The 18,619-nt window shown below is 32.0% G+C and overlaps 1 protein-coding gene across 1 annotated transcript; it reads left to right on the plus strand.

Moving 5' to 3' along the window:
- The first annotated feature begins 6,041 nt into the window (after positions 1–6,041).
- LOC132055193 (uncharacterized) lies at positions 6,042–7,313 on the plus strand. Its single transcript, XM_059446902.1, has one exon. The coding sequence runs from the start codon at positions 6,042–6,044 to the stop codon at positions 7,311–7,313; it is 1,272 nt and encodes a 423-aa protein (XP_059302885.1).
- The last annotated feature ends 11,306 nt before the right edge of the window (positions 7,314–18,619 follow it).

Genomic DNA, 18,619 nt, shown 5'->3' on the forward strand with positions numbered 1-18,619 from the left:
ATTATAGGCCTAATTCGTTATATTTTTCACAAATTGTTGAAAGAAAAAATTCTATCTTTCAAAATAAATATGTTGTACTGTTTATAAGGTATTAGGTTTGTAGGATATTTTGTTTTTAATGAAACATTTATTAAGTCATATAAAAGTAAATTCATTTGATCTAGAAGTTGATCAAATTGACATAAAAAATTGAGCTTAAAATAAATTTTGATAAGCAAATATTTGAAATTGGTAAATTAGCGAGGTGATTCTTGTCATTAACATGATTGAGATGTTGGATAGGGTGTAATACAATTTTCTTCATTATAGCTCATTATTGAATTTAGTTTTAAAAAAGGGAATTTGTCTATTACAAATTAAAATTAGAAATACTGAAAAGTAAGAGATAAATATCGAGAGAAAGATGCAATCAGCATAGGCACCGTCATGATTAATTTGGTTACTAAATTTAGTTAATCTTTATGATTTGTATATTTTGCAAAGGATACCGCGATTCTCCTTAGTGAGTCTTCATGTTTTTTTTCTTTTCGTCTTATTTTTTCCCTTAATTTCTTAATTATTGTTAAAATTTGTCCTCATGTCAAGTTTATAATCACAAGAATAAAAGGATATTTTATTATATTATACACATTTTTAATTTAGAACCACAAGATAGTCTATCTTTATTTCTTAAACTCCGTGTTTAGTCAAATGTAGACATTTAAATTGAGTTAGAGGGAGAATATACCAAATGAAGGAAATGAAAAAATTACATAAATATTATTAGTGGGGACTTAAAAAGTAAACACACAAGAGGAAGTATTAATGTTAAACTTCTGAAATGTACACATGTTAGTCCTGGCTTAGAATACAATTTCAATTGCTTTTTGTACAACTCATTGTTTCTTTGTTCATCCACTTGGGCGTTTGTTGTTAAAAAATAAAAAAAGTTTGTCTTATTTTGGTTATGTCCGCCTCTTTTTATATTTAGTACGTTGACAATTCAAATATCCTAAATGTCAAATTTATAATCACAAGATTCAAAGAATATTTTATTATATTATACACATTTTTAATTTAGAACCACAAGATTTGAAAGTCTTATCTTTATTTCTTAAACTCCATGTTTAGTCAAATGTAGATACTTAAATTGAGATAGAGGGAGTACATGCCAAATGAAGGAAATGAAAGGACAATTAAGACATTGCGGACCTGTGGGGACTTAAAAAGTAAACACACAAGAGGTAGAATTAATGTTCAACTTCTGAAATGTACACATGTTAGTCCCTGCTTAGAGCACAATTTCAGTTGCTTTTTGTACAACTTATTGTTGTTGTGTTCGTTCACCTTGGGCGTTTATATATAAGAAGAAGGAAAATATAGAATAGAAAAATAGACATATATTTTTAGTAATGTGGCCAAGTAATATGGGACGAAGGGAGTACTTCATTTTTACTCCCTCCGTTCACTTTTACTTGTCCATTATTCCTAAAATAGATTTTCATTTTTACTTGTCATTTTTCACATATCAAGATAAAACATTTTTTTTCTATTTTACCCTTAGCATTAATTACTCATTCCAAATCATTTTTCAAATCCAATACAATTACTCTAACAATTAATATGGGGCATTTTGGTAAAATATACACTTTATTTATTATTTCTTAAACAGGGTGAAAAGTCAAAAGTGGATAAGTACAAATGAACGGAGGGTGTATTAATTCTTAAAGAACGTGAAAAGTCAACTATAGTAATGTGGCCAAGTAATATGGGATGAAGAGAGTACTTCATTTATTAATTCTTAAAGAATATGAAAAGTCAAGTAATGTGGACAATTCATATGGGACGGAGGGAGTACTTTATTTATTAATTTTTAGATAACGTGAAAAGTCAAAAGTGAATAAGTAAAAGTGCACGGAGAAAATAAATATGTGTCGGAGAATTAAAATTGAAGTGCATATGTGTATACTTGAGAAGCGAATAAATATTCAGTAATATGACATATATCCACGTGGGATTTATTAATTCTTAAAGAACGTGAAAAGTCAAAAGTGAACAAGTAAAAGTGCATGGAGGAAATAAATGTGTCGGAAAATTAAAATTGAAGTGCATACGTCTATACATGAGAAGGGAATAAATATTAACTATGACATATGTCCACGTGGGATAAAAAAATAGTTGGGTAAAGTGTACAAGTTATATAGCTTATAGTACAAGCATTCATTGCGTGTACAATTTATAAAGCTTTTGATACAAGTTGGTGATGCTGTGTTTGTCCTCCCACCACACTTATATATAATAGAAACGTGAAAAGTCAAAAGTGAATAAGTAAAAGTGCACGGAGGAAATAAATATGTGTCGAAGAATTAAAATGTGCATATGTGTATACTTGAGAAGGAATAAATATTCAGCAATATGACATATATCCACGTGGGATTTATTAATTCTTAAAGAACGAAAAGTCAAAAGTGAACAAGTAAAAGTGCACGGAGGAAATAAATGTGTCAGAGAATTAAAATTGAAGTTCATACGTCTATACATGAGAAGAGAATAAATATTAAGTACTATGACATATGTCCACGTGGGATAAAAAAATAGTTGGGTAAAGTGTACAAGTTATATAGCTTATAGTACAAACATTCATTACGTGTACAATTTGTAAAGCTTTTGGTACAAGCTGGTGATGTTGTGTTAGTCCTCCCACCACACTTATATATAATACTAGCAATATATGCCCGTGCGATGCACGTGCCGTACATGTTTATTCACTTTAATTAGCCAGTCTTTAAGGTTTGTATTTTGAAAATAACTTTTAAAAACATTCTAATTGTTATTATATATAGCAACATATATAAAATGTATTTTATGTACCATCACTTTAGTTATAATTAGAAAATGGAGTTTAAAAATTAAAAGCATATGATGGAATTAAGTCTTTGAGATGGAAAGAGTTGGATTTTTTTTCTCATTGTTATGACAATGAAAGTTGTTCATCGATGTGAAAAATAAAATTAGTAAGAATATGAAGGAAAATTAATATTTTGATTCTAGATTTTTTCTTTTAAATTCTTTAATATATTATATGTATACCGACGGATTGATATCCATCTCAATTAACTAATTGTTCAGATCTAAACATAAAAACCCATTGTTGTATATATTGATTTTTTTAAAAGCAAAGAATAAAATATTTTTATTAAATTAATTAAAAAATATATTATAATTTTTTATATTAACAATTATAGATAAAAAAAAATTGTTACAAAGAAATCAAAATTAGAAAGATATATGTTATATCGTAAATCACCAAATTTTAATTCTGAAAAGAAAATATAAAGTAATACATTTTATAAATGTAAAGAAACAATAATGAGAGATTGCAAAGGAGAGTAAAATAAGTAAAGTATTGACAAAGAAGAAAAACGGGGATAAAAGTCACTCCCTCCCTTTACTTTTACTTGTCCACATTGACATATCAGGAGAAAGAATTTTTCTTCTTATTATTTTACCCTTCACATTGATTACTCATTTTCAAATCATTTTATAAGGCTATTGAGACTATACACCAATAAATATGGATATTATGATAAAATATATACTTCATTTATTAATTCTCAGAGAACGTGAAAAGTCAAAAGTGGACAAGTAAAAGTGCATGGAGGGAATAAATATGTGTAGAAAAATTAAAATTGAAGTGCATATGTGTATACATGAGAAGAGAATAAATACTCCGTACTATGACAAATGTCCAAGTGGGATTAAAAAGTAGGTGTTTAAAGTGTACAATGTATATAACTTTTGGTACAATTTCCATTGCTATTGTTCGTCCTCTCCTCACGTTTAAAGTATTGACAATGCAGAAAAACGGGGATAAAAGTCACTCCTTCCGTTCACTTTTACTTGTCCTATTAACATATCGAGAGAAAGAAATTTTTGTTCTTATTATTAATTTTACCCTTCACATTAATTACCCATTTTCAAATCATTTTCCAAGGCTATTGAGACTTACACCAATAAATATGAACATTATGGTAAAATATATACTCCCTCCGTCCCATATTACTTGCCCCTTTCCCTTTTGGACGCCTTTTAAAAAATCATAAATAAAATATGTATTTTACTATCTTACTCCTATCTCTCTCTAATAAATACATTCTAATCAAAATTGATTATTTTCAAGAACATTTATTACTAAGGGTAAAATGGGAAAGATTTAATTAATGTTATCTTGATTTTGTAAATGAACAAGTAATTTGGACATATATTTTTAGTAATGTGGTCAAGTAATATGGGACGGAGAGGGTAAGATGGGAAAGATCTAATTAATTTTATCTTGATTTTGTAAATGAACAAGTAATTTGGACATATATTTTTAGTAATGTAACCAAGTAATATGGGATGGAGGGAGTGCTTTATTTATTAATTCCTAAAGAACCTGAAAAGTCAAAATTCAAAAGTGAACAAGTAAAAGTGCAAGGAGGAAATAAATATGCGTCAGAGAATTAAAATTGAAGTGCATACGTGTATACATGAGAAGAGAATAAATATTCAATATTATGACATATGTCCACGTGGAATAAAAAAATATATTTTAGTAATGTGGCCAAGTAATATGAGACGGAGGGAGTACTTCATTTATATATTTTTAAAGAAATTGAAAAGTCAAAGGTGAACAAGTAAAAGTGCACGGAGGAAATAAATATGTCGGAGAATTAAAATTGAAGTGCATATGTGTATACATGAGAAAGAATAAATATTCAGTAATATGACATATGTCCACGTGAGATAAAAAAATAATTGATTAAAGTGTATAATTTATATAACTTTTGGTATAAGCATTCATTGCTGTGTTCGTCCCTCTTGGACAGTTATATATAATAATAGAAGAAAAGAAAATCTAATAACAAAGCAAAGAAGTAGCAATGGAAAATGGAAAAATGAAGTGAAGCAAATAGGCTATCCACAGGGGAACACGTGTACCAAAAAGGCAATGATGAATTGGAAAGTATTGCTTGACAACAAATTGTACGATTTTGTATGCAGTGTTCGTCCCTCCATGGAGGAAATAAATGTGTCGAAAAATTAAAATTAAAATGTATACGTATATACATGAGAAGAGAATAAATATTCAGTATTATGACATATGTCCACGTGGAATAAAAAAATATTTTAAAAATATGGCCAAGTAATATGAGACGGAGGGAGTACTTCATTTATATATTCTTAAAGAACTTGAAAAGTCAAAGGTGAATAAGTAAAAGTGCACGAAGAAAATAAATATGTTGGAGAATTAAAATTGAAGTGCATACGTGTATACATGAGAAGGAATAAATATTCAGTAATATAACATATATCCACGTAAGATAAAAAAATAGTTGATTAAAGTGTACAATTTATATAGCATTTGGTATAAGCATTCATTGCTGTGTTCGGCCCTCTTGGACAGTTATATACTCCCTCTGTTTCAATTTATATGAACCTATTTCTTTATTAGTCTATGCCAAAAAGAATGACCTCATTCTATATTTGGAAGCACTTTACCTTTATGCAATGATTTATAGCCACATAAAATATATGTGACTTATTCAGGATCACAAGTTTAAAAATCTTCTTTTCTTTCTTAAATTCTATGTCCAATTAAATTGGTTCACATAAATTGAAACGGAGAAAATATAATTGAAGAAAAGAAAACCTAATAACAAAGCAAAGAAGGAGCAATGGAAAAATAAAGGGAAGCAAATAGGCCATCCACAAGGAGACACGTGTACCAAAAAGGCAATGATGAATTGGAAAGGATGCTTAAGAGTTAAGACCGCAAATTGTACAATTTTTTATGCAGTGTTGTACCTCCATCCCACTTATATATATAACATAAAATAGAAAAAATAATATAAATATAATAGATAGAAATTCATACATTAAGGACCAAATGGAATCAAAATTTATACATTAAGGACCATTTTTATCATTTCTCGGTAAGTATTCATCACTGTTTAATAGGAGTTGATTTACTTGTGATAGCAATTACCAATTACCAGAGTGATTGTCTAGTATTGGGGCTAATGGGACATTCAAAGACTAATCGCCATGTTCGGAACAAGAAAAAGGAACAATCTTTCTTCAATAATCTCACAGATGAACTGCTAATCCAAATATTTATTAGATTACCAAGCAGCAAAGAAGCAATTCGATGCAAATTGGTTTGCAAACACTGGTTATCCCTAATCTCATCTGATTACTTCGTTAATACTTCTGTAATTCACCATCAAAATAACGGTAAAACACTGCCCCCTTTTACTTTTGTTTCATCTGATGGAAAATTTTATGTAAAATATTTGTTAGAGTTTCAACCTGAAAAGGGTTTATCAAGAAGTGTGGATTTAAGGTTTCTTTATATTTATCGACCTTATCGTTATCGAATTCGCTTAAAAGAATCATGGGGTGACTTAATTTTATGTTCCGGAAGATCTTCTGGTATTGATTATTATATTTGTAATATTGTTACTAAGCAATGGATTGTGCTTCCTCCTACTCCTCAAGAAGAGTCACATTTTCCAGAAAGTGAAGGTGCTGGTTTCTTGATTGAGCCTAATTGTTGGTATCTGGTGTTACGATTTATTCCTTTGGGTGATTACAAGTTTAGTGTTCAGATGTTTTCGTCTGAGCAAGGAAACTGGACCAAATTGGTTGTTATGTCTCCGCGGAATTTGAATATTTTAACTCGTAAGACTTCGATTGTTGCTTGTGGAAGGATGCTGTATACATTTACGTATAAGAGAAGTGATGTTGTTGATTGTGTTCTCGCGTTTGATCCGTTCGCTAATGATCCTGCTCAGTTTTTGTGTGTTATTGATTTCCCACTTGAGGCTTGTGATATTCGTTGTTTGGCTTGTAAATTGGGGGTGTGTCGAGGTCGTCTAAGGTTTGCTCAACTAATTCTCCAACCAAGTGGATATCCTTGTATAAGTATATGGGAACTTGAGGATGATTATAGAATGGGGAAACGGACATTGGTGCACAAGAGAATCCCTACAAACACAGCGTTAAGAGTTTGTAATGATGGCATACTTCCTCGCGATAGCACAAAATTGGTGTCGGTACGTGCTTTTCACCCATATAATGAGGATCTTATATGTTTTCTTGTAGGTAATGATCAGGTTGTCGTGTACGATATACGAAAAGATAAAGTGGTAAGCTCTACCCTCCCTTCTCAATTCAAGCATAAGAGATCACAAAGATTATTACCACCAGATGATAGGTCACTTCATTTAGATGTTGGGCCACATCATGTGTTACCAATTACCAAAAATTGGTGGCCAACACCAGTAAGGTAAACCCTTTGAACTCAAAGATTGGACTAGAGTTGTTGCTCAAACACACGTATATTGTGAATAACACATGCGATTAATTAGACATATGTACATTGCATGACTAAGCAGTTTAAATCATGTAATCAACATTCTTATCTTCTTCTTTTGGTTGTCCATATTTACTTCATTCAGGATGTTTTAGGCCTATGATATAGTGTTGAAGTACAGGCATGCTAACTTAGAATTTTGTTTTTCCTTGTTTTGCTTGCTTGGTAGTTAGCAAAGACCTTTCTTTCAGGCTATATTTCCATAACTCCTCGGTTGCTTCCATTGTTCAACAGTTTTAATTCTGATAACTTTTATACTGCCAGTATAAATTATCACCTTGATTTTGAACCAAAACTGCTCTCGCCATATAATCTGTTTCAGCTTTGGTAAAAGCTGATGACTCCACACTTCACTAAATATTAAGTTTCCAGGTCTCTTCGTCCATCTTTCACAGTCCTAGCCTCTGCGATATATTTTCTCCAGCATCTACTTTTGTTGTTTTTCATTTATTTATTTTCTTGAAAAGATATGTTGTATATATGTTTCATGTTATGGGAAGGAACTATTCCATTATGACTAGATCCTTTTAAGTCTTTTACAAGAATTCCTAAGGAAAACTAGGGGAAGAATCAATAACTACTATATGAACTAAGCAGTTTGTGGTTATTCCCTTCCCCGAAGATGTGTGATAAGTGGTCTGGCTTATCCAAATGGTCCAGCAGTAACCTAACCTGTAATCCATTGTCATCCATTGTCATATGTGAGAAATTTGTGAATATTACTTGGTGCAAGTATAGATAATGTGTGTGTGAGTCGATGTTAATTTCGAGAGGAGTTAGATTAAGTTCTATGTGATTTCTAGTCCTTTGTTTTAGTCCTGGAATTTCAGCTCCTAGGCATGAAATATCATCGTTTATAATTGTCGAGAACCTTTCATCCTTCCCCCTTTGTAGTCTCTTATGACACCTCGTATACCGCTTTGTCTAGTTTTAGCATTAAAGGCACCATTTTTGTTGAGCTTTTAGGTTCTTTCTTTTGATGGGTTCCATCTAATTATTTGGAATCGACTGTTGTTGAACTGTCAAGATGAACTTAGTGGCTCTAGTAACAGGGTAGTTTATCTCCATATAGTCCTTTCTATTGTTGAAGGTGTTGCTATCTATTGGTCCATATAGGCCAAAGTGTATAAGGTAAGACAAATAACCACGACAGGCCATCTCGTCGCTTCGGTGGATCACTTGACCTCGGGTACATTTTTGTTGCCATGGAGCTGACCAATGAGCTCTTATGCTGTCTTTAAAGGATGGCTGCTTCCAAGCCCTCCTCCTGATTGTCATCGCTTGTTCACTTCCTTTTCCACTAAATATTGCTTAGGGACCTTGGCGTACGATCTAGGCTGTTCTCTCTCAACTTTGGATCTTAGCACCCAAAATGTCTATCTGTACAAACGATCTAGGCCTGTATTCGGAGTTGAGCAATTTGCTTGGGCTCATGCAGTTATCCTAGATGCAACTTGCCTCCAGTGCTTTAGTCTAACAGTAACATCCCCCACGTGATGTGTGGGTTAGTTCACTTGTTTGAATCCAATCCTGTTGTAAACAAGAGAGTGGTATTTAAATGGAGAAGAATAGAGGTGCTGGTCCATCGTCCACCGATCTTCAAACCAAACGTCAGCCCTCAGGATATACGCCTGGGTGTACTGGTAGTGTGGTAGCAATATTTAATGTATGTGACCCATGCTAACTTGACAATGTGACTGACTGACAGGTGGTAGACGTGTTCAATAGTTTCTTGAGCATAATCTCAGCTGACTAGTGGGGAGTCTGTTACTTCAAATAAGCCATAAAAAAAAAAAATTGATTTTTGTTGGTCTAGTAATTTTCCAAAGACAATTCAGTGTACCCATTTTTTGCCAAGACTCGAAGTATATTTTCCTTTTCCTTATTATGTGTTCAAAGGTTCACAACAAAGGTTACACTGCTGCCAAGCTTATATCAATACATGAAATGATTCGAGCCCAACATGGAATCCATATATAAAAGTCTCACGTCAAATCCTTCAAATATACTTGTTTAGCTCGTTTTACAAACTTAGATTGATGTTAATTAAACACGGAGGATGAATTTCACCATGGTTGACCTCTTTTCGTGGTCCTCTTCAGCTTAGTTACGTTTTTATAGTACCACCAGTCTTTGGCTCGTCCTATTCAAATTATAAGATCTTCCACTTGCGTGTACTTTAGGCATGTAAAAAGATGAATTGCGTAAATCAGTGTTTTACAAGCCAAAGAATTACACCAAAACCCAGCAATAAAAATCTAAACCCATCCCTCATTTCCACCAAAACCCATCAAGGACATTCCATTTTTTGTTATTAACCTAAGTAAATGTCTTTTACACTTCGAGTGCATAGAATAAAGTTTCGATATATATTTACTCACACTCAGTGTTATACTAAATCAAACATTCTAATCTTACATAATATGTATTCATTAATTTGCTGTGACTAAATATCGGAAGAATAAGTATTTATCAACTTCTATGTACTTGGGTTGCTTTCCTACATTACTTGCATCTGTTGTTTTCTTTTGAGCCGATGGTCTATCCCGTAAAGGTGGAGTTAAGATCTGCGTACATTCTAACCTCTCCAAACCCCCACTTGTAGGATTAAACTGGGTATGTTGCTGTTTTTTTGTTGTATATTATTGGCCATGTGTATATTTCTCGGCCGTTAATTTCTTTGTTGGAAAAAAGCACTGCCTTGTCATTAGAAGTCTCTTGCGGAAACCTCTTGCACCTAATTTCGTCAGTACTTGTACTGAGCACTTCATGACTACTAACTGATTAATCGATAATCGGTAATTAATATCTTTAATGGTTTGATTATCTCGATTTAACATGTTTATAGACTAATAATCGATAAAACGAATAAAAAAATCCAGCCAAACCAAATGGGCCAATAAGCAGTACCACTGAGCGAGGCAATATAAGTTGAGGAACGAGGCAGAAACCAAGCCCGCTTAAAACTAATCTTTTAAAAAATTTGTTTGTATATTTTTTCTTAGATCTACGTGTATACAATCATAATAGATCTTAACCTTTCAATGAATAAATTATTCACTCAATCCATCCTTGTTGAGGGTTGAACGAATTGGATAGGTTATTAACTATTTATGCTTCACATTGACGCCAGGCAAAATTTATTGAAGGAGAATACGACATCACGTTTTATCTTTGATTTATTTTCTTTAAATAACTCTGTTTTGGTTTCGCCATCACGGTGGACAACAGGACAAGGTATGGGGCCGGGTGAATATTTATTCGTGTCGGGTGTTTGCCGTGATTAAATAATTTAATGAAGTGAAAACATGACTTAGTTAGTTATAGTTAAGTGCTAGAATTTTATATGCAAATACATAAAACACATTTATTGGATTGAAATCAAGACCTAGTACTCAATCAAGACCTAGTACGAGTAATTTTTTATCGGCTCGTCGGTCGTAACCCCGGTCCTATATGGCTACTCTCGTATCTCGGCTGTCAGTCACCGGGTCTTTGTTAGTCTACTATTTTACTCTCAGCATCTTAATTTCTGCGATGCATTTTAACTAGACGCAAATTAAAGGAAGAAATAAACTTTATTTGAAATATGTGATTTAACAGACTAGCATAAATATTTATGTTGGTGTAAATTATCTCATTAAGGGTATAATGAAAAATTTAAACTTTAATTATTTTTAAATATAAGAATGTATCATTCTCTATGGAACAAACTAAAAAAGAAGTGGATTACATAAATTGGGATAAAAAGAGTGGAGCATGTGGAGTATATATTTTTGATTTTTCATCCGGTGCCTGATACCTACATTGGGGCTCAACTAATCTAGATTCACTAGTGACTAGTACTACTCCATCCTTAACCAAGAGGTCTCGAGTTCGAGCCCCCTTGGGTACAGAGTCACCCTTGTTAGGGGGTGCTTAGCCCCCCAGTGTGGGACTACCCGACACAAATCCAAATTATTTGGGCCCTAATACGAATACCGGACACCGGATGACAAACAAACAAAAAAAAAAAATTCTAGATTCACGCTAGAAAATCTTACTATTGAAGGAGAGGTAAGCGCTTCCTACTAACGACGACTTCATTTTGCAAGATTATCGGTAATCTCTTACTAAGAATGGAGGAGTACTTAATTACCATTCCACCACAACCTTTAGTTGCTATTTATTTCATTCGTTATTATATTATATTGAATAAGAATAGGTTCTTCCATATACCATTTAATTTTTTTTTTCTCACACTCATTAATTTATGTATATTTTAATTGTTTTACCGTAAACATCAGATACAAATAAATATTTGCCAACTTTTATAAACTCCGCCTATATATCTCTCGATTATTTTTATTTTGGAGAAATACCTGCCTTAATGTCATTAGAAATTTCTCGTGGAAATAATTGTACTAGTGACTTGCTACATTTGGAGCATCATGTTCTACCAACATCATATACTTAAACGTCTTACTTGTAATTGCTTTATTTTCTTTTTGTACTAATATATATCTTTACATAGAGTCACTAATATGCAACAAGAAGCTTGAGACCTTGCATCTTCTTTTGGTTTAATGCAGTGATGCTAACAGTCGACACTCTTCCCAACTTTAAAGGCTTTTTGGTGATGAATTAAACACTGTTCTTAGGATCCCTGTATTTGCACCAATTGTCATATTAATTCCCTTTCTGGCTATCTGTCCCAGCTATTTCCAACTTACCTACTTGAGACTGGGGCATGTGCATTGTGCGGAGCTACAATGGAAAAAGTTCGCCTAAAAATTATATTTTATAGTTTAATTAGTCAGTTAAAAAAGAATGTCACATTTTATATTTAGTACTATAAATTAACTTTAAGTTTCTTATTTTACCTAAAGAGATACTTTATAGCCACACAAATATGTATGACTAATTTTAGATCACGAGTTTCAAAAATATTTCATTTCACTTTCAATTCCATGCCCGGACAAATACCATCACCTAAATTAAACAGAGAGAGTACTTTTTATACATATATATGTGGAAGGGCAATTTGCAGGATTGCCCTTCGTTGGGGGTGGTCTTTAATTTTTGCCTCTCAAAATGGTGGTCCTTAACTTTTGCCCTTCTGAAATTCTGCCTGCCTTAAAGGCAGAATTTACAAATTTCTGCCCTAAGATAGAATTTTGTCTTGTGATTTTTTTTTTTTTGAACTGGTGTTCGAACCCACAATCTCAGGGTGTTAGGCGAAAGGCAAAACTTAAATACCACCAATTTGAAGGACAAAAATTAAAGACCACCCCAAATGAAGTACAATCGGCACAAAAAAAAAGTATATGGAACACTCTTAGGTCCCGTTTGGACATGGTTTGAAACCATCTTTCAAACCATGGTTTTAAACCAAGTTTGGACATACAATTTGAACATTTTAAGTTGTATTTTTTCTTATAGACATAAAAACCTCACAAATTGTGAAAACTATCAAAACATTCTCAATTCTTATATAATCTTACCAAATGAGCAAATCATAGTTTATAACAAAATTAGTATACTACTAGAAGGTCTTTCTAAAAAATACAACATCAATTAATCAAACTTTAATTCAATAAAAACGAAAATTTAACATGAATAGTAATATAACTACTATTTAATATAATCTTCCCATATAAATTAAAGGTTGGTAGACATAAATAAAAGTTGGTGAAAGTTAATGAGATTGGTAAATGATTGATGGGGGTAATTGTTAAAAATATCTACCAACTTATGGATCTTTTTTTTACAAAATATAAACTTATGGGTTAAATTTTATATTTTAAAAAGTTGAAACCATGGTTTCAAACACCAAATCATGCCTTTTTGAATGATTTGGGGTTTGAAATCATTGTTTCAAGCGTATGTCCAAACGCTAGTTTGAAACCATGGGTTGGCCAAACGCCTACTTAAGGCCTAAGCAACATTTTTCACTTCAGTCATTGGACTGGACTATACTGGGGTGCTATTATAAATGTATGCTATTTGTCAGTGTAAGAAATTTTACATCATTATGTCATATTTATTGTTGTACCAGGTTATCTATATTTTTCAAGATTTCAAATTCTACATTTTAAAAATGTTTACTTGTAATATCTTTTGGATAACTTGATAGTGTAATTTTTTTTAACACTAACGGTTTATATAACTTAAACTCGTATGTGAGGAAAATAAATCACCTAGAATCTTAGAAATCTATAAATGATCTCAAAATCTTCCACTACTTCTCCACTACATAAAAATTGCTGGCAACATTCTTATTTATAGTAATATTTTGAAATCTACTTTGACTAAAAAGAAAAATTTGTTCCCATATAATTTTGACTCTAAATTATTTTTAGACATAAATTAAATAAATTTAAACATACAAAATTCTAACAGTCTGAAATTCCGACTCCACCTTTGAATTAGTCATGAAACAGTATGTATAATGCGAAATGAATATATCTCTTCTTGAATCTTATGTGATCTTCAATCTATGTTTATCCATTTTGTTAAGTACGAGTAGGTCCCAAACAGTGTTGTTCCTCCTTCCTTATGCATGCATACTCCAACAAACTAGGCAAAAAATTTGGTCAAAAGGGGGTCAAATTGAAAAGATGTTGATTTTTTTCCCAGTGGGAATTGAGAAAAAAAAAAAGTGGTTTTGAAGGTTCATTAATCTCTTACACAGCATTTAGAGAAATCTTGGATATTGCCCCTTTCTCTTTTGGCCTATAACCCCCACTTGCCCCATTCAAGCTGTCTCATGCAACGCATCTGCCTGAAAAACTTTCCCATCTCAACACACTAATAACATCAATATTCATCAATATTTAATTTCTTTCTCTTTGTTTTTTATTTGCTTAGTCATGAAGAAGGGGACCTCAAGATTTTAATAGGAATAAGGCTTGGGAATTTTGTCATTTGCTTCTCAAACTTAATCATTTGGCCAATGAATTGGCTACATCCATCAGATTATGTATACCCAATCTACTATTTTAGAGTACTCTCTGATGCAGTTTAGTGGCTAAAAAGTCACAATTTAAATTGCGTGTGAAGTCCTAATAAAACAAATGAACATTTAAATTCAGTGAGTTTCTTGTCGTTGCTACTTAATTATGTTCGATCACTTTTATTATAGGTGCTATGTACTATAACTCTTTGGAGAGTCGATATTTTTCTTTTTGTTAAAAAAATTCTTAACATTTTGTGAATCGTTAACTATGATGACTAGCTTATAGCATAGTAATATGACTAGCTTATAGCATAGTAATATTTTCTTTTAAATAGTTCGCGAATACATAAATTTTTCAAAAAATTTGAATAACATTTATTGAGGAAGGTAAGGCAATCACTTACCAAGGCGATGATCAGTAGCTGGTCCAAGAGGAAAATCGCCACATGAAACTGAGACACAGTCCCCACTAGGTAAAAACTTGCCCGCACCGAATGTTTACACCCGACCAATAAACAAATGACACGTGTCACTTATTTAACTACAATTATTGGCACTTAACCATAGTTAATTACCATATTTTTTGCTCATGGTCTTAATTAATAAGTAATATAAAAAATCCTTAATATCTTGATATTCTCACTTATACTCTTAATGGTAACGTCACTAACCACATTTCAAACTCGAGGGCCATCAGCCCATCACAGGCAATTTTGTTCCCCTCTATCACTGGCCCTTGTGAAATACAAAAAAATTCCAGCAGTATAAACATTTTTAACATCAACAAATTCATAGAATAACCTTCACAAATTTGCACTTGACCTTTTCCTCATGCAAGATTTTCTTTTCAAAATGAACAAGGTATAGTCCTTAGTTTTATAATTTTTCAAGCACATGTATATATATACAGAAATACGAAGTTAATCAATCTGATATATGTCAATTATTTTATGCCTATCGCTTTTAATCACAACTCTCAACCACATGGTAATTTCGAATTTCGCCTTCTTATTTCCAATGGGAAAGTTAAAAAATGAAGAAAGAATGACACAATATTTAAAAATTAAGCCTGAGAAGAACAACAAGAAATAATAGAGAGATAATATTGATTCTAAAATTAAGGTATTAAGATTTTAGTTCCTTTTAAAAAAAATCTATTTATTAAAAGTAGGGATCCTAATAGACTTTAGTTTTTCATCTATGGTTAATTTAACTATATTGGGTGTAACCACCTGGTGCGGATAAGTTTTACCTGTCCCAACTCTTACGTGAGACAGCAGAGAGGGGAATTATTCCGCAATAGGTGAAAGTCTGAAGGGGCAATTAATGTTTCATGGAGGTAGAAGGCTTATGGGTCGTGAATTTCTTTTCCCTAGAAAAACCAATTAGTATCGGAGAAATAAACATCGGTTAATTTTGTGTCAAGAACGCGGCAAATCAAAGAATGCAAGCATTATTCGAAATAATTGGCGTAAACCGTTTGCATGTGACTTTTTCTATATCGAATTCATACAGAAAATTAAATGTTCGACTCTCATGCTTCGAACACAGCTGCATAAATTGAAATGAAGAAGTATTGCATTAGAAAGAGGTTGCCGACGTGGATTTATCAACTGTTTATTTCTCGTCACAAAAAAAAAAAAAATGTTTTGTTCCCTGAATGGACACTCGACTCTATCAAGACTTGGTCTTATAATGCCCTATTGGGTATTTGTGGGGTCATTTTTGATGTTCCTTTTCCATCTAAATGGAAACATACTGTTCCTTAATTATCCCTACCAAAAGGATTTTTCTACAACTTGTTGCCTAGTAACTTACTAAACTTGGGTTGACAGTGGCCCCCGCATACATTTCAACAAACTTAATTGATGCATCCACTCAATTAATTAATGATATTAGTATTTTTCCTTTTAAAAAGCTTGCTAGTTGGTGGCTTGGGTGTGATTTTAATTATGTTATTAATAGAAAATCTTACGTAATGTTCCACGTTGTTAATACATAAATTGTATATGATGTAACGCCTTCATGTATATTCTGCTGATGAAATTTCATGATTTGATTGTATTATTTTTTTTGAAAAAAGAAAAGTTAGCATTTCTTTTAGAACCTCGAAGGTTCATGAATATGTTTGAAAAAGCTATTCAAATAGTGGGTTTAAAAGTTAACATAACAACTGAAGAATAGATTAATAGGATCAAGTCAACCTCAGTTATTTAAAGCATACTCAACTAAACTAATATTAGATTGTAACCTACAAATTGATTACCAAAGAGAACTTGTCAACATACGACAGGACAAATTAGATTGATAAGACAAAATAGGTGAGCGATAAGATTTCGTTCTTCTAGTGTATATTCCCATTTTTGCGAAGTTTAATCCAGTTTTGAGGGTATTTTTGGTCAATGAGGCTTCATTACGCATCTTGAAGCCGGCTATGTTATGCAGGCGTTTGGATAATATTTGGTCGAAATTGAAAAAAGTTGAATATAGAGTGTTTGGAAATTAATTGAACACGAACTAGACTTGGAAACAACTATTAAAGGTATGTGAGTGAAAATTATTATTATTTTACTTGAAATACTCCTCAAATAAAACTTTCAATAATTCACCTATACTTGAAATATTGAACTCCAATATAGGCAAATATCAGAAAGTATTATTTATGATCACATCATTTTAAATTAAAGGTGTCAATTTTTATGAGTTAATTTTTCTGGTGATCATTTAGCTTAAGTTAGTATATATCGAGTAAAGTCGCTTTTTTTTTATCAGTACAAAATTATTAAACTTAACCCAACCCTCCCAGAAAATAGTATAACTTTCTGGTGCCGAAAAGATGATTTGGTGAAAGAGTATATTTATGAATTAATATTATTGACGTGATACAAAATTTATTTAAGAAACAAAAAGGAAGAATTTGCAAAATTCATAAGTTGAATGACCATTTAAGAAAATTGGAAGTTTAGTAGGTAATGTAGCCATGTCATCTTTCAAGTAGTGAAAAGTAGATTTTTTGGAGAGGCTGGGTTAAGTTGGATGGTTTTATAGTGTGAAAAAAAGCGCCTTCGCTCTGTAATTGGCTTAATCTGGATGACAATTTGAGAAATTGAGTCCAGTTTTTAACCATCTTTCTTAAGCGAACTCTTTAACCAGTGTCATAGTTATTTATTGACTCAGTCTATCTATTTTTACTTTTCTAAGTCATTTGACTAATTATCTAATTGATGGTAACTGGATATGAAAATGACGGTAATATTCTGAAGTGATTGCAACTAGTAAGGGAGCAAGATATAGTGGGACAATGGTTTTGCTTGGGAGCATCACATCGGAAGATCACCAAGTCAAAAAGAAACTTTGGCTGTTATAATTTATCATTTAGTTGAACCGAATAAACAATACAAACACATCATCTCAATATGTCCAATTAACCAAAGCCATTACATGCTTAATCACGTGGTTTTGGATAAGGAAATAGCAACAAGAAAAGAAAAAAAAACGATTGGTATTTTGATGTGATCCTGTGAGTGAACTAAGAAGTGGAAGAACCTATAGAACATGATTAAGATCTCAAGTGGAAATAATAATTGAATAACATAATTCAACTTTCAAGCAAGAGATTCCAAAAGAAGGTGAAAGATGAGATTTTGGACTTTATAAGTAATTTTTTACTCGTTTAAAATAGTATCTTTTACCTATGTAACAAGTAAAAATATGTTCTAAATCTAAATGACTGATTATAGAGGAACCTTTTCATTTTTAAAGGCCGGTCCAATATATTGCTTTCTTCTTGTGCATGTTTCGTTACAGAGGGTTGATATACATGCACAACCTTTGTCGGTATACTCAAGGATTGACTAGTTCTTATTTGGAAGGTTGCAATTATCTGTTACAATTTCTACTCGTGCTAATAGTTTAGCACATTTGTTGTACATTCTTACTATGGACTATGGAGTCTTGAAGCACAAAAAGATTATATTTGTTGGTGTCAATTGAGAGGTCTGTGAACTTTTATTGCTCTACATGTAGCTTTTGTCCTAATAGATTTCATGTCACGTCTATTCGAGCATAGAGGGACGATCTTAATTCATTCTTGGATGATCAAAAACTTGAAAAAGTCACAATTGTTTATCAACTTTACGTGATAAATATGCCCCATAAGTAATTGATAAGATAATGACCGGTTAAAATTAATAAAATTCAACATAAATTCTTCACTCTCATCATATTCAACCGAAAACTATCATCGAAGAATTAAAATGAAACCAAACAGTTTGTTGCTATAATAA

The sequence above is a fragment of the Lycium ferocissimum genome, chromosome 5 (assembly GCF_029784015.1).
Source record: "Lycium ferocissimum isolate CSIRO_LF1 chromosome 5, AGI_CSIRO_Lferr_CH_V1, whole genome shotgun sequence".
Taxonomy (NCBI): Eukaryota; Viridiplantae; Streptophyta; class Magnoliopsida; order Solanales; family Solanaceae; genus Lycium; species Lycium ferocissimum.